The 23,969-nt window shown below is 41.9% G+C and overlaps 1 protein-coding gene across 5 annotated transcripts in view; it reads right to left on the minus strand.

Moving 5' to 3' along the window:
- The window catches only part of MGAT4D (MGAT4 family member D), a 41,178-nt gene extending 18,033 nt beyond the window's left edge, over positions 1–23,145 (minus strand). Inside the window, exons 1-4 of one of the 5 annotated variants that reach the window (XM_042871408.1) lie at positions 22,593–23,145; positions 21,131–21,222; positions 9,300–9,461; positions 6,422–6,556 (exon numbers count right to left, since the gene is read on the minus strand). In XM_042871408.1, coding sequence (XP_042727342.1) covers positions 6,422–6,556; positions 9,300–9,447 — 283 coding nt within the window. In that variant the 5' untranslated portion in view covers positions 9,448–9,461; positions 21,131–21,222; positions 22,593–23,145. The other 4 variants (XM_042871409.1, XM_042871407.1, XM_042871411.1 and 1 more) reach the window with 4 other exon arrangements.
- Positions 23,146–23,969: the final 824 nt, after the last annotated feature.

Consider the following 23,969-nt stretch of genomic DNA (forward strand, 5'->3'; position numbering starts at 1 on the left):
TCACTACTGTGAACATTCATTGATTGGTTTATGTGGTGAGATTCAGTACTGCTATAAGAGTATGACAGCATTTGCCTTGCTACCAGGAAGAAATATATCCACGTATGCTTAGGTTAGAGATACCTATGCCTGTGTTATAAGCACCAGTTGCTGCTACATAGATGACAAATATTTGGTAATACAATGCTATTTCTGGCAAACACATATCTGCTACGGAGTTTCAGAAGTGGGTACTGCAAAATAAATACCAATTTTTGGTATGGAGTTTGAGATCTGAGTAACAAGAATTAAAACTACACTGCTTCAGTGAGAAAGTTCTCACAGGTCACGAAGGTGGCTATCTCAAAAAGAAATCCACATTAAAAAAAATCTTGAGTAGTTTAACTGTTACTAATTAATAGCTTTAATGTAGCGAGAAGAACAAATAAATGTATGCATAATCATTATTAAGAAGAAAGGAACTTAAATTGACTCTGACAAAGACTGACCTTGTAGTGGAACAGTGTTATAACACTAGACTGTAAGAAGGACTTCTCCTTTTTTTATTGGTGAGAGCATTAGTGAGTTCAGTGGCCTAATACAGCTCAATAAACCTAGGGAATTCTTAGTCGTTGCAGAATATTCCTTTTCACAAAACAAAACAAAACAAAAACAACAACAACAAAAAAGCCACAAACATAGGAGGTTGGCATGGAAGTTAAGGGTTCTGAAAGAAAGGAATAGGTTCTATTAGTGACCTGCTCCAGACTGCATCATCAGGGCCAGCATCAACTTAAAAACACAGATGTTCCATGTTCCTTCCCAGCACACAGCTAGCTAAACACTAGGCTTTTGTTTGTTCTTACACTATGAAGGTCAACATGCACACAACCTGACTGCAGTCTTGCTATTGTGATTTTCACTTAGAAAGAACTAAAAATTCAAAGTAGAGCGTTTTTTCACAGCTTATAGCTGACTACTTCTGGCCTTCTGCAGACTCACACAGACCTGTGAGCACTCCAGTGAGAACTACAGTACTAAACCACGCTGCTCCAACTACACCTTCTAGTGAGAAGACTGTAGAAAGTTATCCATTGTCACGGGCCCTGCCAAGTCATTTCTGAATCAAATTGGAAGTGCTGCCAATGTTTCTTCACATTAAATCAGCCCCACAGAAAAATCAAAATCAAAATAAAAAATACACAATAGTAAAATAGCTTGTTAATTCATTGCTTGCTTTCTGCCTTTGACTACCCTTTTTACTTACAGCTTAACTATTAGGAGAAGATGCAACTTAGAAATTTGTATTACAGTTCACTGCAACTCATTACAATTTGTGCAGTCATCAGTGGATTGCTCAGATGGATGAAACAGTTAGACTGAATTGTTGCCTCCATGTTGTCTGCTGCATTCTGAGGGCACTGGGTCTGCCGTCTCAGGGTCTTTCATTCAGGTCCCGCAGGGTTTCATACAGTCTTTTTGTCCACCCCTGAAGGGACTTGGAGTCTGTCCTCAGGGCAGCCTTAAGAATAGCGTTGTAATGTTCGATGAGGCCTGCCCCCGTTGGATTATACGGCAGGTGGAATCGCCATTCATTGTTATTTTCTTCTGCCCAGCGCTGTATCATAGCATCAATAAAATGAGTCCCTTGGTCACTCTCAATGACTTGAGGTGTCCCATAGGCAGACATCAGTTTAGTAAGTACCTTGATGGTGTATGCCTGGTTTGCTTTCAGTACTGGATAGGTCTGCAGTAGCCCACTTGCAGTGACAATGCAGGTCAGGGCACGCCTCGCCCCCTCGGAGCAAGGAAGGGGCCCGATGTAATTGACCTGCCATCGCTGGAGAGGATTGTGTCCTCTAGTAAGATGGGCTGCTGTTTCGGGCAACGCTCTTGGTCTTATCTTGAAGCAAGGGCCGCAGTCCCAGCATGCCTGGACGATGTCAGGTAGCTGTATGGGCAGTCCCCATGCTTTAGCAGCTGCCCACATTGTCTTTTGTCCAGCATGCCGTAGCTTCTGATGTAACCAGCGGGCGATGTTCTCAGATGGTGAATTCTCAATCCATCGAACTCGGGCCAGCGTGTTGGCTTCATCATTTCCCGGTGACTGTAGGGGCTGATGACCAGAAACATGGTAGACACGTACAGTCCTGTGTTTGACCGTATTCCATATATCTAACCACGTGTCCTTGCCCCAGATCGGCCAGGCATGAATAGTCCACTCCTGGGTAGCCCTCTGTGCAATCCAAAGAGTGAGCCCCCGGTACACAGCCCAACTACCTGCGCAGATGTTCAGGATACCATCACCGGGTTCCTTGGTTATAACCATCTACACGACTCGCAGTTCTGCCCATTGGCTGCTCTGACCATCTCCCCTCATCAAACCAGATTGTCTTAGTAGAGGGATGGTACGTTATTGCTCTCCACTTGCTTGGGTTGCCCTTGCTGGACCCATCTGTGTACCAGGCATCTTCAGGGATAGGATGTTTTCCCTCCTGAACGGGACTCTTCTCTGGTGGAGCGACCAGTATTTCTTTTGGTGTATCACTGTGATACGTAACTGGGCCTAGGATCTTCTGGAGTTCTTCTTTCAAGGGTGATGAAGACAGACTGCTCCTTTGGCTGAGGTAGGCAACCCATCGTGCCACTGTTTGTGCTTGAGCCACCCCTGTCTTAGGAAGGTGGGTCAGATCTTTCACCCATCCCTGAATCGGTACAGTGGTCTTGACTATAACTTCAACCATTTGAGTTATTGGCTCTACTGCCTGTAATGCTGAATACGCAGCCAATAACTGTTTTTCAATCACACTGTATCTTCCTTCTGCTCCGTGCCAAACCTGAGACCAGAAACCAATGGGGTCTGAACAGAACTCTGGCGTTGCCACAGGCCCCAACCAAAGCTGTCTTGAGTAACATGAACGTCCGACTCAGCTGGGAGGGTAGGATCGAATATACCCAATGCCTGGGCTTGTTTAACTGCCAGTTTCACCTGTTGGAAAGTGTCTAGTTCTGTTTTCCCCCAGTCCAATAGGTGCCCCTTTTTCGTGAGTCTATATAGTGGCCTTACCAGCTGTGCTAGGTGGGGTATAAAGGAACGCCAATAACTCAATATACCTAGAAACTCTTGCAGCTGCTTCGATGTTGTAGGGACTGGGAATGCCTGAACCGTATCTATAACAGTACTGGGTAGCACTTTGGTCTTTCCTGACCAAACCACCCCCAGGAATTTTACAGATAGGCCCAGACCTTGCACCTTTTGGGGATTTATAGCCCATCCCTTCTGTTGTAGATAGGTGATTAATGACTCCGCCGCCTGTCCTATTGCCTCCAGTGAGTCAGATGTCAGCAGGAGATCATCAATATAATGATATAAGTTAACATTATCATTTTTTTTCCAATCAGCCAGGTCACGCGCCACTAGATTACAACAATATGTTGGTGAATGCACATACCTCTGTGGCAGGACCTGAAAGGTCCACTGCCTGCCTCCCCACGTAAACGCAAACTGATCTTGCGATTCTTCAGCAATTGGGATACTGAAGAATGCATTTGCTAAATCTAGAACACAATAGTAGGCTTTTATCTCCCTTCTCAATGTGTACATTAGGGAGGCAATATTGGGTACGGCTGCATGAATAGGCGGCGTGACCTTATTTAATTCTCTGTAACCTACCATCATTCTCCACGTGCCATCCGACTTCTGCACTGGCGTATGGGGGAATTCTATGGGCTGTGAGTAGGTCTTATAATGCCCACTTTTTCTAATTCCTGCACTGTTTCTGATATCTCATCCTGCCCACTCGGGAGCCTACACTGTCTGACGTTAGTAAGCCGGCGCTTGTTGAAGTCTGAACTCTCCCACGGTTGTCTGGAGAGCCAAACCGTATAGAATATCTATGCCCAAGATGTATTCCTGAAGTGGGGCAATAGATACCTTATACTCCTGGGGTGGGAGACGCCCAACTCCCAATTTTAACCATGTTTGGGTGACAGGAATAGTTTGTCCCCCAAAACCACCAATCATCACTCTGTCTCCATGAAATTTGTTCGAATCTCCGTAAATAATTGATGTTTCTGCTCCAGTATCAACAAGTGCCATAACTCTATGGACATTTTTCCGGGACCAGAATATCATTAACTCTACATAGGGCCTCTGGTCCCGTCTGGAGGCACTAGGGGGACTAATATCCCTCGTCACATCATGAACTGGGCCAAAGTCAAGTCTTCTGCTTCAGGTGCCTCAGGCATTGTAGCCTGAAGCACCTGAGGGGACCTCTTTTTTCTATTGGGATTAATGAAATCCTCTAAATTCCATGTTGTTGTCGGCACAGTTCCTATAACTCTCACCCTCGGTTTCTTAGGGTAGTTTTGGAATCTCTGATTATCCTTCAGCTGTCTCCACAGCTGAAGGAGGATGTTATTGGGCTGGCAGTCGACCTTCGCAAATTGGACACCAGCCCGAGTAAGGCTGTTAAACGTTTGTTTTCACAAGACCCTTACAGGCCCCAACTGAAAGCTCTGCATGGGTGGCCTCTTGGTTTAAACTACTGGAAGCACTTCTGCTTCTTCCACTACTGGGATACTGCACCGAGTGCGTAAACGCTCTTTCTCCCCCAGATCAGCTACTAACTGGGCAACCTATTGAACCACAGCTTCTGAGGTCACCAGACAGTTTAATACAGAGACTAAGGTCCCATAAAGGTCAGAAGGGGCCTGCTGTAAAATTAAATCTCACATGCCTGCTGAAAACTTCACCATATCCGGGCTATCAAATGAGTCCTCGTATATAGCTTCTCTCATGCCTAATTGACGAATATAATTTTGAAGATCCTCCATGGAGGACCATAATCCTGTGTTTAATAGAATATCTGTTTTGTTTGGCCAAACCATGCGGCATGCTGCTATTAACCAGTCTATTATTGAATGATTCTCATTGCTAAACTGGACAGCAGCGTATAGTCTCTGCCTGACAGCAGGGCGTACCATTATGGTGGCCAGCTTTCATATTCCTGGTCCATTAACCATGACGCTTTCTGCTCCTGAATCCCATAACCTAAGCAACCATGCAGGTACACTCTCTCTTGCTCTCTGCCAAAATCGCTGTACCATATCCATCAGTTCTGTCGGTGCATATGGCCTAGCCGTTGCATGTAAATGCGTTTTGGCAGGGGGCCATTGGTCAGGCGGCATCCCTGCTGGTCTCTCTTGCACTTTTTTCGTCTTTTGGGTTATAATAGGACAGAGATCCAAGGAATCCACCCGAAGTGGAACCTCTAGATCTGACTTAGAGCTTTTGTTTTCCTGTTCAACCAAGCCCATTACTTCAGAGGTGTGGTTATTATCTACTGAAAGACTGCAGACCTGACCTAGGGACTGTAAAATTGTTTTTTACCCTGTTAATACATTAAGTTCCTGTTCCAATTTCTCGGTATGAGCTTTTAATAGCTGATTTTCACTTTCTAAGGTGTCTGATATTATCTCAGCTTGATTTAAGGCATTTAACAGTGGCCATGCCACTGTGGATGCAGCTAACTGCCTTTCTTTTGTGGTTAGGCTATCTCTATCTTACCCTTTAAAGTATTCTGCCAAGCGGAATGGGGAAATATTCCCTAAAGTACACAGGGGACCCCATATCTCAACTATGGTTGCTAACTGGTAATAAGGAGATGCCAGAAAGCCTAGGATCTGTTCAAGGATTATTTTATCTAGGGGAATGATGTTCTCCCCTTTGACCCATTTATAGATGTTCCACAAAAAAGCCATGATAAAGAATATATTTGGCCTGCCTGGCTTGCCAATTGTACAGTCAATGAAAACACAGATGATATAGTATATCCAGGAGCTTGCCTGACCTAATTATGAAAATAGAGTAAGGACAAAAAAAAAAAAAACCAACACTCACCCTATCCTGAGCTTGCGTAATAAACTCCAATGGAGTGGCTCTCCAGAAGAGACCCTTCCCCACTGACAGTCAGTTCTTAAATGGGCCTAGGAGGGGTGCAGCCAGGCTCCACCCCTTCCTGCAGCACAGGTGAATTGCCTTCACCTGTGCTCCCATGGCTGACTCAGTGCTTGCCTCAGGTGATTAATCAGAGGTTCAGGCCATGATACAGCAGCCCCATACATGCGGGGAAAAAAAATGTCCAGCAAAGCTTCTCAGCTATATGAAAATGTGACTAAACATGAAAGAATATTGTTTATCAATTATGATTATTTTTGTTGACATTTTAAAAAGCTTACCAGAGTACTTTGGGGTAAGGACTTGAAATTAGGATGGGCGTGACAGAAGTCCTTTTGCCATTTCCATTTATTCAGTTTGGCAAGTTTATAAAATCTTCAGAGAAAAATCCCTCCCAACTTTGAGCATGTGTCATAGCTAGAATTTAGTACAAACTATGAATAGAATGTATGTATAAAACACAAACTGAACTTTATTTCTTACCTCCAGTTCTCTGCTGTCCAATAACAACATTTGGAAAAATGGCATCTTCATATTCTTGGAGGTGAGGTAGGTAGTAGTACAGGTTTGTAAGATGCACGGGGAGTTTTCTGGTGTCATTTAATACTTTCATACCATCTGAAAGAAACAACAAAACCACAGGTAAATATAAAAAATAAAACTGGCAGCTATTATTTCACCTATCTGAACTAGCTGTTATTTTAGCTGATTACCACACACGAGTTTATTCCATCAGAATCATTTGTCAAAAATGATTATTTGTAACACACCGCACAATGATTAATAATTGCCCTGCCTGGTAGTCGAGTCCTGTTTTAGACTCATGGAACTTTTGCAGTTTCTCTGATCTATCTGAGAAATGGACGTGCCAAGATCCCACAGATGAGTGTGCAGTAGCATGCATCAGCACTCACGCACTGCAGTCACCATGAGCCCCTCCTGTGGAACACCAGTGGAGAACAGCACAGCACAACCCTCCCCACAGATACCATTCATTTCCTGGTTTCTTTTCCTTCATATGTGCATTCCTGAGTGATCCAGTGGTGGTAAACAGTCTTTAAAATAAATTGAATAAAAAGTGAACAACTGAATTCTAAAATCATTGCGGATGTACTTATAAGCTGACAGAAGAAAACTATGCTGACTGTAAGATATCCACAGGAGCTGACAGGATATGTATGATGCAATTAAAAAAATTAAAAAAAGAGGTATTTGAATGGACTGAAACAAAGACTACATTTCATCGTTGAAAGAAAAGTGAAAGAAAGCCCCTCCTATGAATTTATAGATGGTAGATCTTACTTTCAGAGGCTGCCTCCTCAAGATACTTCAGCAGTTTTGCAGAGTGGCTGGTGCTCATGTGCTTCACAGTATCAGAGCAACACCTTCACTACTTTTTGTAAACAACATTACATTAGCACCCTTCCAAGCTGCAGAAGAACTGAAAACCTATAGAGTCTGCAGCAGGGCAACAGAAAGCTTAGTGACTTAGCAAGTTATGAAAGAAATGCACCTAATGTAAGGCCTCAAATTTTCCGGTGTTCAAAACTACTTAATACAAGCCCTACAAATCACTATAACCTGCTTTACTCATTCATCTTTGCTCAGTGAAGACTTCCCAAAGGGCCGAATGTTTGAAGTATTTCAATATTCAGAAGACAGTCCCACGTAAAAGTAGGAAATCAGCAGGGATTCCCCGTCTTACTGTTTAATTAAACAAAACAAAATCCAACAACAAAAGCAAAATAAGCAAACAACAACAACAGAACACCCCACAAACAACCACACAAACAGAAATATCTACCTCCAAGTATTTGGGTACGAAAAAGAGACACACAAGTCCTTTACCTTGCTTCGCATTAAACATACCAGAATTTTGGGGCATATCAACTTTTTTTTGTTGCCGTTTAAATACCTTTGCAACTTTATAGGACTTTCCATTTCTATTAGGAATTAGTATCTATCAAGGGCTGCACAGGGGACTTCAGTTGGATTGTGCGCAATGAAAGAAAGAAATGAACTAAAATATCAGCAAAAAAGTAAAAATTAAGAACATTTGGCAATTTTAAGAAATTGCTGCTTTGAATACTATGAATGGACAACTTTAACACTTGCCTGTTTTCAACAGGAATAAAGAACAGACGGAAGAGAGACTTGCATTTCCCTCTGCTGCTGCTGTGTGCATTAGGTTTTTGTATGCAGTCTGCTGTACTGTTAGTAGCTGACAAGGCAATTTCTAGTCTGACATTCTGATGGCTTAGCCACAGTGAAGCATTTGCTTAGATGCATCTGAACAGTCCCTCTACATTAATATTGAAAAAACAACCAAAAAGAGACAGGGAATAACAAGATAAAAAAAAAAAAACAACAACAACAAAAATCAAGCTGACTCCACAAACCAGGAATGCATTTTGTTCTTTTTTCCCGTACCAGTCCTGGATAATTCTCTATTCTAATCAGATACCCATCTGTTGTACTGAATACAAACAAGGATCTTAAAGAAATAGTTTACAGCAGCACTCAGACTCTTTTTCAAGCCAAAGCGTACTGTGGAATGCTTCCAGGGCAGAGACTCCCTTTGTGATTTTCCTTCTCTCCCCAGGGATGTAGCTTTTCTACCCCTAAACAGGAAGGAAGGCAGATCCTACAGCATTTCTTTTAGGGAAGAGAACTGATTTGTCTGATTGTTGTACGTAACTACCAGTCTGCAGATGGTGATGTACAATAGCCTGTAAGACAATGATCTAATATGTTTAATTAAACAATGGGAAGAAGCCAGGTAACTAGAGCCAAATTAATTTCATTTTGGTGTTGCTCTTCAAAAAGAAAAGCAAGAAAACTTCAATGTACAGCATCGCCTCCTCAAAGGTTTTCCTTTCTTTTCTAAAACTGACTTCACTTCCAAGGATGGTGGAACACGTGAGGGAGGAGGTGTACCAGCTTTCCAGGTTAGACACAGTCCCAGTACTATCAGAGTGTAATTACATAATAAAAGCTGGAAAAAAACCAGCTTATTCAGTGCTCTGTAGTTGGCAGCAAGAGTTCATACACTGTAAAAAGCTAGATAACAATATTACAGGTTTGACTTGTGCTTTCCCATTACATCACTGCAGTCAGTTTCCTTTTTTTTCCTCCCTTGTTTAGTTACTTAGTTCCTTATTTGTTTAAATGCCCTACTTGTTAGATGCTATTTAAAGATAGGCTACAGGTTGCTTCACCACAGCTTTTCTTTTTGTTAGCAACTTTTCTCTGCTGATACCACTGATCAATGATTTTTCTTCTCATGCCAGTTTTAAAGATACACAAGCACACAAAATATCTGATTTTTAACATACAATACAGTTTTTTTACACATACAAACCTGTATGATTGGTCGTCGAGTTAATTCTTTTTGCAACTATATGTTTTATTTCATTGAGGGCACTGCTCAGCTCACGTGATCTTTTCTTATTTTCTTTTTCAGCATGCAATAGTCTTTGACGAAGTTCCAGGAACTGGTGTTGGTACATGTCTAGGTCATTTCCTGCAAACAGAACATAGTGTATTTTCAGAGCTCAGTTAATATTATAGTATAAAGCAAAAACTTAAGAACAGGAGACAGTCCAGAAGAAGACATGATGAGGTGTATAGAAACAAAGATGCTGCTCAAAGTGTACTCATAGAATGAAGAAGCCTGGAAGAGAATTCAGAAGTAGAATCTAAGGAGCACAGCTGGGTAAAGGCTTGGAACTGAAGCCACAAATTAGAGAATAATGCTACTAATAAGGAAAAAGTCAGTAAAGACTCTGAGTTACAAAGGAAGATGCTACCCAGTAAACACAACATTTTCCAGTAAGTGATGCATGTAGATGATTCCTTGTCACACTGAAGACTGTAATTATGTAACATTCTTTTGTAGGAAATACTGGAGAACTGGATCTCATGACAACTCCATGAATAATAACATCAAGAGAACAGGCAGGATTCCAGAACACTGTTCAAAACTATGTTGTTTCCTCAGGGAAGCTACCATACAAATCAAACATCACAGTAATAACCAACAAATATTTTACTGTTCATCAAATCAATGCAACATAATATGAAGAGATCGTCCCTCCTCCCAGAAACAAATTTCCAAGGTCAACTACTTAAAAAATTATTTTTTTGCTAATGGAATGCATTAGAGGAAGCACCGAATTTCACAGAATTACAGAATGGCCAAAGTTGGAAGGGACCTCAAGGATCATGAATCTCCAACCGCCTGCCACACGCAGGCCACCAACCTCCGCATATAATACCAGACCAGGCTGCCCAGAGCCCCATCCCACCTGGCCTTGAACACGAGGTAAATAATGGATTTTTTATAAGTTTTAGTAGGAAAAAAAGAAAAAAAAAAAAAAAAGCTTTGAAAAACAAAGGAGGGGATTCATTAAAATTGTTCTGTACTGCTGCTTGTTTTTTTTTTTTTTTTTGCCTGTGTCATGAGGCACCAGGCTACAGAGCCAGAATCCCAAGCAGCTAAATTACTGACACACCTAATTATTGACACACATCTCATCAAATGCTATATAGAAATACATTATCTTCTTTTATGCTTTTCTTTTGCAATTGTGTTTCCACTGCCATAATCCAACCTTTAGCTTTCTGCTTCAGAATGAAGAGGAATAAAGTGGAAACAGGAGTTAGAAAATGATTTAGGTGACCGAAAGACACTGATCATAGTGTTTTAGAGCAAGAGATTCCAAATAGAGCATTAATACATGTAAACATGGTGAAGACTCAGCTGAAAATTTGAAGACGAATTCAGGAGTGTAAATTAAACGTACAGTAACTGATGAGCAGCTTTCTTTAAATTGCTATTGCCTCTGTAGAAGCCAGATAGCATCGAGTGCCAAGAAAACAGTGGAGGTTTAACTTTCAGACCAACTTCTATATGTTCCTTCTGGGAAAATGCAAGCAACAGAGAAAGAGCTCACAATCTTAAGATAAATAGACGTTATCCCAAGATGTAACTCAGTGCTTTTGACAGAGGGAATTAATCCTCTTCCACTGATGGTGCTTCACAATTAAACTCTAGAAAGTGTCATCCCATTGGCATTTCCTAAGTGGCAATAGCATAAAATAAAATTCCTTCAGTACAACTACGTTAGAGGAAAAGTCAGTATGGAAAATGCAGGTGAATAAAAACATTGCAGTCTCTCTCTTTACTATTATTTCGGATATCTAGTGTCAGTGTGACTCAAAACCACCAGTGTCACTGCCAGCATGACATTTTAGCCAGCACCAATTCACGGTATTTTTATTTGCTTACAAAAATCAAAAAATCAAAAAATCCTACATCTCTGGCAAATAAAATGTCAATACTCAGTTATCACCAAGTACAACCACAGAAGTCAGCACTTGTAAATGCCCTTATCTATTTCTTCAGGCCAGAAGAAGAAAACCACATCTGCATCTTTCAGAACTGAAGTCTCCGTTCAGTTCAGCCAATGCAAGAGTCTTGACCTACTTACTCAGTTTCGACAGTGGGGAAATATAGGTTTGACAAAAGGAATGTAGTATTTGCTCACCCTTAATGAGTATGTAATTGTACACAAATTGGAACATGAAATAACATGCCAGTAGATTATTTATAAATAAGTAGTACTATCTATTAGTTATATTTTGGGGGGAAAAAAGTTTGGAAAGCAGCACTGAACTTTCTGTACTTTGCTGTGTAAGAAGACACTGTCATAATCAAAATTTATTATTGATATAAGTTTAGCAAACTATGAAGATAAAATCAGAAATACCGGGAAGCTAAAATACTCTAAATACTAAATGGCCATTAAGTTGAAATGAATTCTAGCATGCACGCGGCAAGCATTGCTCTAGGCTTCTAAGTATCCACATAGAACCAAAACAGTGTCTTCCAGTAGCTTGGTTGCAAAGAACCACAGAGCATTTCCATGAATATAACTCAGGCAAGGCAAGAAGGGCCAGGAGGAGGAAGCTTCAGATAAATCATGAAGCGCTACGTCTGTCCCCAGCAATAGCCTTGCATAGCTGGGCCTCCTCTCTGAAGGCTTCTATCTCCAACTGGTTGGGACTGTGGGGTGAAAAAGACAAAGTAGCAAGAAATCTTTTATGGTTTTTTTTGTTTTTATGATAAGGGTGGTGAGGCACTGGCACAGACTGCCCAGACAGGAGGTGGAAGCCCCGTCTGTGGAGATTTTCAAGGTCAGGCTGGATGGGGCTCTGAGCAATTTGACTGAGCTGTAGGTGTCCCTGCTCATTGCGGGTGAGTTGGACTAAATGACCTTAAAGGGTCTCTTCCAACTCAAGTGATCCTACGATTCTTCTAGGAGGACCTACGGCAAAACTACAAACTAAACAAATAAATATAAATGTTTCCTCTCTCCTTGAGGAACTGGCAAAAACTTTGATGTGCTGAAGAAATCCTACTAGGAAATTCCAGTGAAGTTACATTGACTAAAAACCAGGGGAAAAAAAAAAGGAAAATAAAAATCAGCCAGATTCAGAGACAGCATTCAAATCTTTTAAATACATCTTCAACTCTACTACAGTATTTCTTCTGTTTACCATACTGTCATTGTCATACTGTACATTTATGAGTGCAGCAGATCTAATAAGGTAATGCTCGAATTGGCTTAACTACAGTCTTGTGTTATCCCCCAGTACTTACATAAATATAACTTTCTGCACTGGCAATAGAAATTAAATAGAAACAGTGCCAATCTTTAAACGTACTCACACTGAAAGTCTAATAATTATTTATCTCACCTCCATCCACACATAACTTCCTATCATCATAAATGCTTCCATTACTAACAATAGATTTCTTGGAATATATAAGAGCTCTGGAAGAATAACTAATTAACATCCCTTCCTACTCAAGAAAAAAAAAAAAAAAAAAGAGTTAAAGGAAAATCAGGAGTGCCAGAGACGGTGGAAGAAAGCACCCCCATATTCTAGCAGTTACTCTTCTTATTTTTAATTACAAGCTACACTCTTAGCCATACACAGACACTTTCTTCTGGAGACTGCCTTCTTTAAAGAGAACTATATATACGCACGAACTGCAAAAGATCTTGCCATTAGCTTCGCTTGGAATCACTACTCCCTGCTCAGGGTAATGAGGCACATTAAACCACTGAGGCATGCATGGCACTAATAACTGTGGCTGTTTATTGCCTTCCTGTAACTGATCTCAACTAGAACAGAATACCAAGATTTCTGAATCTTGCAAAGCATGTAACAAGCTCAGTTTTGTTTTCCTAAAATTAGGAAGACAAATCCTGCAAACAATGCCTCTGTCTTAGCTTTGAACAGTCAATTCTAATACAAACACTCAATTCAATAATGTGCTAAAGTCCAAGGGCACATAAGCGGCATTCCAGGTAAGGACACCTCCCTGAATTTGTGCATGAGATTTAAATATCTTTTTAATAGCGCTACAACAAGGTTATTGTAGGCTAAAGATAAGCACGGAAGTCTGCCATGGTATCAAAGGTATTTTCACCTGTGCTGGTAGGTATGTTCATCCCTTATCTTTAACCTTGAACAGAACTGGGGTAGCTTCACACGTTTAGCTTTAGACACGGGACACAGCACATCTTAACGTACATCTTAGATCTTCAGGAGCTTCTGAAGTCAATCAGTGCTCATGGTGGTTTATTTTATGCAGCTGAAAAGGGAAAGCTGATTGACTGGTGTTTCCAGTCATCTATGTGCTAATAGCAACTACACTGCAGAGGTTATCAGTATGGCAGGGTCCAGGAAGTAAAAGGAGAAAATGCAGACACATCCCAGTTGGCTGACAGAAACCTCCGTCCAGCTGTAATGCAGTAATGTCACACCTGTGACTTCAGCAGGCCAAACCATTTGGCTTAACACACCCCGAGGGTTCTCTCACCGGGTTCTGCTGCTCGCTGTACAGAAACCCAGCTGAGCAAAGTAACTGGGAAGCAGCGTGCTGTCCCAGTGCATCCACTTGTCCTTGACTATATCCACATTGGAAGCTTCAGGACAGTGGAGGAACATTTTATTAGCACAGTGACAGCAGGTAAAAGCAGAGTGCCAGCAGTTTTGTACGAGAAGCTAGGATTCCTCCATAGAGGATCTGGGAAGAGCATCAAAACCATTTTACAATACTAAAATGAACAAACAAGACAAAAGAAACTTGAAAAAGTAAAAGGCAGATCAAGGTTAATTACTGAATTTTAAAAATCAATTGTACGATGAGTAAAGACTTGCTGCTGTTTTTGGCAGGGAACACATTTCACTAAGCCCATTTACGTACTGTATCTAACTGAAAATAGAAAAGCAAACATTTCAAAGAAAACATGGGTATTGATAATACTTTCTAAGACATTAGTAAACAGTGTTCACTTCAGATCTGAGATTTTTTTTTTGCATAAAAGAAGGAATTTTAAAATAATCAGAACATTTCTGTGCAGGAAAGCAAGAGTGTTGAAATAAGTAGAAACATAAATCAAATGGATACACCGTGGTGTTTGCACATAATTGGTATGGTTTTAATACAGTGAGGTCAGCAACATAATAAAGGTTCTTAATAGCAGTGGAAAATTCTGATTTGAATATGGGCTTTATCAAATAAATAAGGAGCACTCATTACTTTGGATAATTAAAGTGGTTACTGCTTCATTCTGGTTACTATTTTAAATGATTGTACTGGTTTGCCTGATGCAGCAACAATCACCCATTTATACTCACACTTCATTAAATGCATACCAACTAAATAAATTATTTTGGGATAAAACTGTTCCTCAAGACTGAGTGTGGAACAAGAAGAAAGCATGAATGTCACATGTTTACACTTAAGTACACGTTGTGATGATACACACACAGCAAACAACAAGTAGTCAGTAATCTTCCTTACACCCTCCTCTACAAATAATAACAGTAACTGGTTTAATTTTGTACCTGAACCTTTACAGAAGATATGACTCTGCTCCTTCCTCTACTTTTAAGGAAAAGGCAGCCACTATTTCACCTAAATTAATAGCAAAAAGCAGCAGACTATTAACTCAGTGAATCACACATTTTGAAGTCAGTTGAACTAAACAACTTCAGTAAGTCTCGGATACAAATTTTGGCATAAACATGTGATCAGTAATACTGAGCCTCAAGTTCCACTTACGGTTTTTCTTTGTTTTTATCTTATTTTAAACACTTCAATGGAGAAACACGCAGAGAAACTGAGTAAGCAGTCCAGGGACTGGAAGAGCACCTTTCCTTACTACACTGTGCTTCAGTCACTGTTCTTCAGTCACATCCTGACTGCATGCTGAGCAAACCCGCGTGTGCAATAACATCTTTACACGTAGGTAACTCTGAAAGTAACACCTCCTCTTTATTTCCACAGAAACTACAACAGATACATTTGACAGAGCCAGTTCTCAGCTACGAAAACACTATTTTGCAACGCAGCCTCACTGTTTGGTCTCCATAAACATTCAGTAAACGTCATTTTGCCACTGCTTAATTGAAGCTTTAAGCCAGAGCATGCCAGTTAGGTCTGGACAGGAAACCTGAAGCGAGCTGCATCACAATCCACAGAATCAGACGGGGAGCTCTGCTTGGGTGCACTGCAGGGGCCGGGCTGCAGAAGCCACGTGTCACATCAGGTACAAAAGGTTATTGGAAATAAAAAGAAGAAACGTGTAATCTGCTGTTTGTACTAGCGTGTGCATTACATTACTTCAGCTGCAAACAAGTGACATTCAGCAGAAACATCTTTTTAACCCTTTGCACCTCTTCTCTCTCAAGTTGAGCTTTGTGAAATATTGAAACATTTAATATATTAAACTCTGATAAACCCTAAGCATACTTCTGTGAATGTGCTTAAGTGTGAACAGTTCCTTCTTTTCTCTCCCTTATCTCAAAGGAATAACTATGGAAATCCAGGTTTTACAAAGTTTATCTCAACACACATATATTAACATGCTTGCACATATATTAATATGCTTGTATGCGATATCATATCTTAGCATCACCTTCTCCTAACTTCCAGGCAAATATTAATGTACTTGGATTAATTATCCCACGAATTTAGGTGAAGAGGGTAGCAATACACTTTAAATCAATTCAAACTGGTCTAATGCTGTTATTTTCACAAGTGCCTTTAAGAAGCACTGCCACTTGAGATGATTCTCTTCACCCCACTGCCATGACTTCTGTAAACCCCTTGTTACTTGTCACATCACTGAGGTTATTTCTAATTTGGAAATAGTCTTTTCAGAGAACAAATTTCCTGTGAGTTCATAATGAATTTATAATGTACTCTTGGCTTTCAAAAAAGATCTGTGACCTTCTTAGGCTTACTCTTCTACCTTGATGCACCTGTGGTATTCCATGCAAGACCCTAACTGAAACTGTACAAGAAAATCACTATATACATTGTTATTAACACACATACTATTTTCCATAACTATAAATTTTCATGAGTCTTTATATGAAGGAACATAATTCTGGCCAGGTGAATTAATAAGCAGGTTGTAACTAGGTTGTGTAACAGCAGAAACATCTGCATCATCCTGGTCACAGCCCTCCTTACCCTCAGATGCAAACTGCTTGCTTCAGACAGGTCTTGCTTAGGGCCTTGGGAGGGACCAAAAAACACAGATCCAAACCACGCAGGATGTGGGACAGGTATTGCTCCACCAGTCAACAAGGCTGGTTGGTAATAGCAGCCCACATCTGCAAGCACTCTGGAGAATGCTAAAAGAATCACCATACAAGTTTGGACAGACAAACTGTAACATGATTTGCTGCAGATGTGGCCATTACCAATTGTCTTTGTAATGACTTTTATCATTTTCCTGCCACAAGAAGCAGTCAGCCTGCTGAACCTGAAACCTCTGCTTGTACCTGTTTATAAAGTAAGGGAAAACTGAATGAGAAAACTTTTCAAGTATAGTTAAAATGCTTATAATATTAGAGGCAAGGATCAAAGTCCACTGCAGCTTAGTGACTCTGTCAGATACTAAATGTTCATTTCTAAGGGTGGAACTGATGATGAACATTGTCCCTGCAATGCCAGTCTGTGTTACCTGTAGTCGCATTACATCTCACCCTTTCAGTCAGAATCTCCCCAGGTAACTAGCACGTTAGTACCAGGCATTTAAAGGTCTCTACTTCTGAGCTGCACTGAAATCAGCACAGAGTCTGATTCACACTTCTAATACTGAAGGGCTGGAATGCTACAAACAAACTGCACAACAGTATACAAGGCTATTAGATATCACTTGTATTATCAGAGTACATAGGATCACTATTTTTGAGCAGCGATGCCTTGTTAGACAACAAACCAAAAAGCTCACTTACAAGCTCAGTGTTTAACACCACAACTCAAGAAACCATGGATGACCATAAAGCAAAGGGCATACTTCAGTGATACACACCCTTCAAAGACCAAGAACAGCCTAAATGGTTTAACAGGCGCATCAGATAAGCAGAAAAAGCAAGTGGAGGTTGGAAAAAAAAAAAAAAAAAAAAAGAGCTAAAGAAGCACATTTGACAAACTGGTGAAAGAAATGGGAGCTGTGACAAGCAATCGGACAGCACCTGACCTCTCAGTAACAGGTGAGGTAAGTGAAAAGGGCATTAGGAAACAAACTAATCACCTTTGAGACAAGAGCAAAGCAGAACTCCTGCAGTGCTCTGGGTGTACCTCATGAAGTTCAGTGGGGGGAAGGAGAGGTTGAGCGATATCGGAGCAGAGGTAAATGCTGCGGGAAGAAGCATTCATTTCAAGCCCATGCTTAGGCAGGTCCTCTGCTTTGACAGTGGGGCAGTGTTTGGTTTGCTCCCAATCCTTCTCTCATTGGGGAAAAAAAAAAAAAAAAAAAAAAAAAGGAACAACACGTGCTGGTTTGTGGGGTTCCAGGTGGCATACATGGGAAACTACTATCTTCTAGCAATGCTCAGGAGCACAAATGGCATCTTTCCAGTGAAATTACCAGCACAAACTAACTTACCATATGTTCCTTTAGATAAGATTATTAACTTTTTGCACATCTGTGAGATGTTTCAAGTTCAACAGAGAATGCTTCTGAGCATTGTATTAACATTTAGAGCAATTAAAAGCTTGTTAACAACACTGGTGTTAAAATAACTAGGAAAGTTATATTATCTGAGAGGAGTTGGCTATGGAGAAGGAGCCATCTGCAGAAACCAATATACAGATAATAAAAGAAAGAATAAACACACCCATAAAAAGGTACAAACCTAGCAACCCACAGCACACCAGCACAGAAGGGGCACAAAGGAAGCTGAATAAAAACAGCATTTCAGCAAAGGTGTCACAAAACACATGCCACAACAGAACAGTGACAGGGATGTTAACTGTGCTTAGGACAAGCACTCTATCATCTCTTGGATCTCAGTTTCTTAAGAGATGTCTATTTGTACTTTCTCTTACCCCACTGTTAGCACAATTGCCACTTGAAGTGTCAAGTGCCGTAAGGTTGACAAGAAATGACACAGGCAGGGAGATCAGCACTGCTCAGCAATACTCAGCGTTGCGTTGCAAGTCCACTTCTATTGCTCACAAAAACGATCAATATAAGCAAAACGGAACAGAGGACAAGAGTTCTGTGTAATTAATTAATAATTGGCTTACTTTAAATCTTCTGCACCTGTAAATCCAGCCCACTTTGAAAACGTACAGCTCTTCAAGATTTACTCTTTCTCCCCATCCCAAACGAGCTATCCCATAACAAGCCATCTACCGGCTCTGAGGGCATCAGGGAGAGATTTCCAGTTTATCTGCGGCAAACAGCATCGGCTTTCCCATTCCACCCGACGGCGGCTCTCACCTCGGCTCCCCTGCAGCGCCGCGTACCACAGCAGCGGGAAGGCGGCGCCCAGGCACAGCGCAGCCAGCAGCCGGCCGCTCCTCAGCCGCATCTCCCGGCGGGGCGCTCCCGCCTCCTGTGCCCGGTTACCCGCCGGCCGCCCGGCTTCGCCCGACGGGCGTGTCCGCTCCGAGCCGCCCGCCCCCGGTTCCCCCCACTCCCCTCAGGCAGCGAGGCACCCGCCCGGCCCGGGCGCTAACGGCCCCGCCGCTACTTCTCAGCCCCGGCTGCGGCATGGGTCGGCTGTCAGCTCGAATCCCGGCATCGACGTGGTTACGTTGCTGGTGGTTACGACGCCGCTTTGTCTGTAGGCGTTTAGAACCAACGGTGCAGGTGGCACGTTCCGTGTACGATCGTACCAAGAGGTCCAGCAGCAACGTACACGGTCAGTTGGGGAAACAAAGCCTTCCAGTTACCACCTCGTTGCAAAAGTGAGGTAAACTGTAACTAGATGACATCTAAAGCACACAGGTAAACCATTGGCAGCCATTAGGAGACACACACCTTTTTCTTCCCCTGCACGTCCTTGGCACTCCCTAAGCAAACCAGCAGACCCGTATGTAGCGGCTGGAATTCATCGTGTTGCTGTACGGAGGCACTGGATACCGAAGAAGATTCTGACTTTGGTGAAGGATGCACTTTCAGCTGAGGTCTGAACTCAATCAGTAGATTCAGACTAGATATTGGGAAGTTCTTTTCTGTGAGAGTGGTGAGATGCTGGAACAGGTAGCCCAGTGAGGTTTTGGACGCTCCTACCTTGGAAGCTTCCAAGGGTAGCTGGATGGGGCTGTGAGCAACCTGCTCTAGTGGGAGGTGCTCCTGCCTACGGCAGGGGGATAGAACCAGATGGAGCTTTCCAACCTAAGCCAATCTACCATTCTGAGCAATTGGCAGCAGAACACATTTCCCATAACATAAAGGAAGGGCAATCCTGCTCACAGAGCCTCCCAGATCCTGCTCTGCGGACATAGTTTTAATGGAGCCACTAGCTCTTATGAGAAAAAAAAAATGTCATTTTCACACCTATCCGTGAGCAGTTTTTGGCTTTCACTATGACACGCTCAACAGCTGTTCACAGGTCTACCTCCCATGCAAATCAGTCATTTTTTTTAAGGCTACAGCAGCCTTCCTGTCTTAGAACATTTCTATGGACAGGTTTACTTCTCCATTTAATAGATACTTTGAGTTACAAATCTTATTATTCATTAATAGCACAGGGGACCATTAGGTGGCCTGTATCTGTGTAGATAACTTCAGCTCTGAGCATGGCTCTGTGAATCACCTGGAAACCTGAAGCTAGACTTACTCTTCCTGATCTGTACTCAGTCACTACACTGCCCTCTTCCACCTGTTATCCTTCTGTTCCTTCACTGTATCTTGCTTTGATATTTGTACTGAGAAATCTTCTTGAAATTACAATTGCTTTAAGAGTCAGCAATTCTTGTTATTAACCGGTGTGACTACAACTCAGCACCCTTAGGCTCTGTTGCCTCCTCAGTGCCACTTCTCTCCAAGTTTACACATGAAAAGCTCAGCACACTCTTTTGAATGGAAGATCAGTGCAGTTTTTGACATGTTATTAGTAAAATAGATGTGTAGTCCTATGAGAAACAGATAAACATTAACTATGTCATACACAATGAATTGAATGCCTATTAGCTGGCTGCCTGCTGTGCTTACATTACCAAGCCAAGGTGAACATGCATATGATGGAGGGATACTGAAGGCAAGAATAGCAGACATCTAACATATATTTTAGTTTCTTTTCAGAGCCAGTTAGAAAAGTATCACCATCACATAGCTACTGATCAGCCTGCATATTGTTCAGAGAACATCTAAATGCATTAGCTGTTATTTATAAGGACAACTCTAGAACAGATATTTAGCCATGCTGACTTGTAATGATCATTCACTCTATGCTGACCAAGACTGGTGTATTAACTTTAGATGAGGTACTACATTAACTGCTTCTATAAAAAAGTAATAAATCCAAATAGCTCATCAGTGGAAACATGAAATACTTCCACTGCCTCAGGACCTGCTTGCAAGTGGCCTCTCCTACTTGCTTCATGTTTTCCTAACATCTTCCTCCCAGTGCTTTCTTCATACACTGCAGATGTTCGAGAACTACTTGAGACCAGTGTAAAATGTGCATTTTTACTTTCCTTTTCTTACCTCTCAGCAGCATTTTTGGCATACTGATAATTTAAAAAAAAAAACAACAACCACCCAACTGGTAAGAGCAGATAAGTAGAACATATTAGCACAGGGTAACCCTACCGCCTCTACTGAGCTAGCAGTTCAGCAGGCTGCTTCCACTGAGATGGTTTACCTGTCAGAAGGGGTTTCTAGGCTCGTCCTCGTGTGCTTTAACTGAACGTCTCTTCTTAAAAGTTGCATTTTCAGTACTATTTTCACATATCTCTGCGAAAGCAAGAATAGAGATAAGAAAGATTAAAATAAATATTTGACAAAACACGGGCTCACAGGTGAAACAACTAACAGGATTATTCTGCTTGCACGTTGCTGCCGTCCTTCATCTCCAAGGGTACACAAAGAAAGAATAACTACCCGTAACAATAGGTAACAGTCATTGCCATGGAACGCTTTGTGACTATAGAGATCCAGCTGATACTGCTGGCTAAAGTATTTGCCCTGCTGTCATTTAAGAAATGTAGTTTTAAAAGGTGAACAGTAGGTCATTATCCTTCCTGAAGCCCAAGTCTCTCTGAAGGTGGTAGTAGAAGGCACCGACTGAACACAAAAAGAAGAAATCAGGACTGTTTTCTTAAGCTACCTTTTATGTTGTTGAATGTCCTAATGTAACTGATGATGCAGACTGAACCAGAAGCATTTGTGTCGGCAGACGTCCTCTGCTGGACCACTCAGTTGCAAAAAAGAACCAAATGAAGCTATGGGTTAAGAGTTTGCACTTGCTTGTTAGACACTGAAAAGGACCATCAAGGTTGGAACAGAAAGTGACATTAATGTGCATGAAATCCATGACTTATATATCATCACCTTTACCTTTCGCCATATTTACAGCAATTAGGCACTGCATCTTTTTAATAATTCATAAAAAGCTGTGGAAAAAATATCAAAAATGCATGCTCTATTTTTAAAGTAATAATTGGTTACAGCCTGTGCTCCAAATGCAGATTGTAATATATTTTATGAGTAAAAAAAATAAGAAGTTAGATTAAAACTTGGTTCTTGCACACTGGGGCATTTCAGAAGCACTTCAAAATGAGACCTATGCATTTTTTATGCTTAATGCAACAGGTCTAATCATAATGTATCATCAACACCAGGTACTGTTTGCAGTCAGAACTGAGAAGACAACAGTAGCGTGCTCTGAATGTCTATAGTTAAAGATTACCACAAGACAAAACGAAACAATTTCCAAAACCTGAAGCACAAAAAGATGTGCCTTTGGTTCCTAATAATCCATACAAAAAGGGATTTCTATGTAAGCATAAATAACATAATTGAAAAGAAAGAACAAAGGAGCCATACTGATATGAAGATATTTCCGAGTAATTAAAAATACCCAACGGAAAGCTGAACTCCTAAACCAGATTGTAGGAAGGCTTTATTTTGGTACCCACCAACAAAACTGCCATCTGCTGAGATTCCCCTACACGTCGTTTGCACAGACCCACACTGTGAGGATGCACCTGCTGGACTTTCGAACTAAATCCAGCAGCTATTGCTCCTCATCAGCTATCTCAGAGCAATCAATGTGTGGGCATGGAGACTGACAGGAAGGACCTGATCACCCTTCAATTTCTTACCCGTGTTTCTTCACATCGTTGCAACTCCTCCATCTTCCCAAGCAGTAACACAGCACTGCTGCTGAAGCAAAGATTGTTCTGACAACAACCATCACACCCCCGTCACCAAATAAGAGAAATACTTTCTAGCTTATTTTTATCCTGTAGCACTCCAGTGTTTTAAGAGTCAGATGACTCATTTAAGAAGCAACACTGGAAAAAATGAATGACCACCTGCCATCTCTTAACACACATCACTTCTCATAGAACCATAAAATCCTTAGAGTTAGAAGGCCCTCAAGTACAACTCCCCTGCAATGAACAGGGACAACACAGCTGGATCAGGTTGCCCAGGGTCTTATCCAGACTTGCCTTGAAAGCCTCCAGGGACAGGGCATCAACCACAGCACTAGGTGACCTGTTTCAGAGCCTCACCACCCTCACTGTAAAAGACTTTTTCCTTGTACCTAAGGAGCTCTCCCCACAAAGAGGGAATCAGACTTGAAGTCACAGAATCACAGAATGGCCAGAGTTGGAAGGGACCTCAAGGATCATGAAGCTCCAACCCCCTTCTATATGCAGGGCCACCAACCTCCCCATTTAATACCAGACCAGGCTGCCCAGGGCCCCATCCCACCTGGCCTTGAACACCTCCAGGGATGGGGCATTCACAGCCTCTCTGGGCAGCCTGTTCCAGCACCTCAACACTCTCTCTGTGAAGAATTTCCCCTGACATCCAACCTAAATTTCCCCTCCCACCCTCAAAACCATTTCCCCTTGTCCTGCTGTTATCTACCCTTTCAAGGAGTTGACTCCCCTCCTGTTTGTAGGCTCCCTTTAGGTACTAAAAGGCTGCAGTGAGGTTCACCCAGCAGCCTTCTTTTCTCCAGGCTGAACAAGCCCAGCTCCCTCAGCCTGTCTTCATAGGGGAGGTGCTACAGTCCCCTGACCATCTTCGTGGCTATGCTCTGGATCCTCTCTAACAGCTGTCTTTTACTGGGGGCTCCAGACCTGGACACAGTACTCTCTAGATGGGGCCTCACAAGAGCAGAGTAGAGGGGGACAATCACCTCCCTGTCCCTACTGGCCACCCCTCTTCTTGGAGCCCAGGATCCCATTTGCTTTCCGAGCTGCAAGGGCACACTGCAGGCTCACGTTAAGCCAAACAACTGAAATCAAACAACTGAAGCTGACTGACAGCGATTCCCCCACATGAAACTCTGCATCCCTGCTGTTGCAAAAATACAAAGGGCCAGATACCAAATGTGTTGGTCCACCCTTGGAACCACCCTTGGGATGCAGGCCACCAGACCTGCCATGTGGCTTCTGATTGTGTGCGAAAGGTGCTTCTATTTCCACCCATTTATAAACGTCTCAGAATGTGGTCAAGCAAGTCTG

Source organism: Lagopus leucura, unplaced genomic scaffold (assembly GCF_019238085.1).
Source record: "Lagopus leucura isolate 7727_CA_CO unplaced genomic scaffold, USGS_WTPT01 Super-Scaffold_100004, whole genome shotgun sequence".
Classification (NCBI taxonomy): Eukaryota; Metazoa; Chordata; class Aves; order Galliformes; family Phasianidae; genus Lagopus; species Lagopus leucura.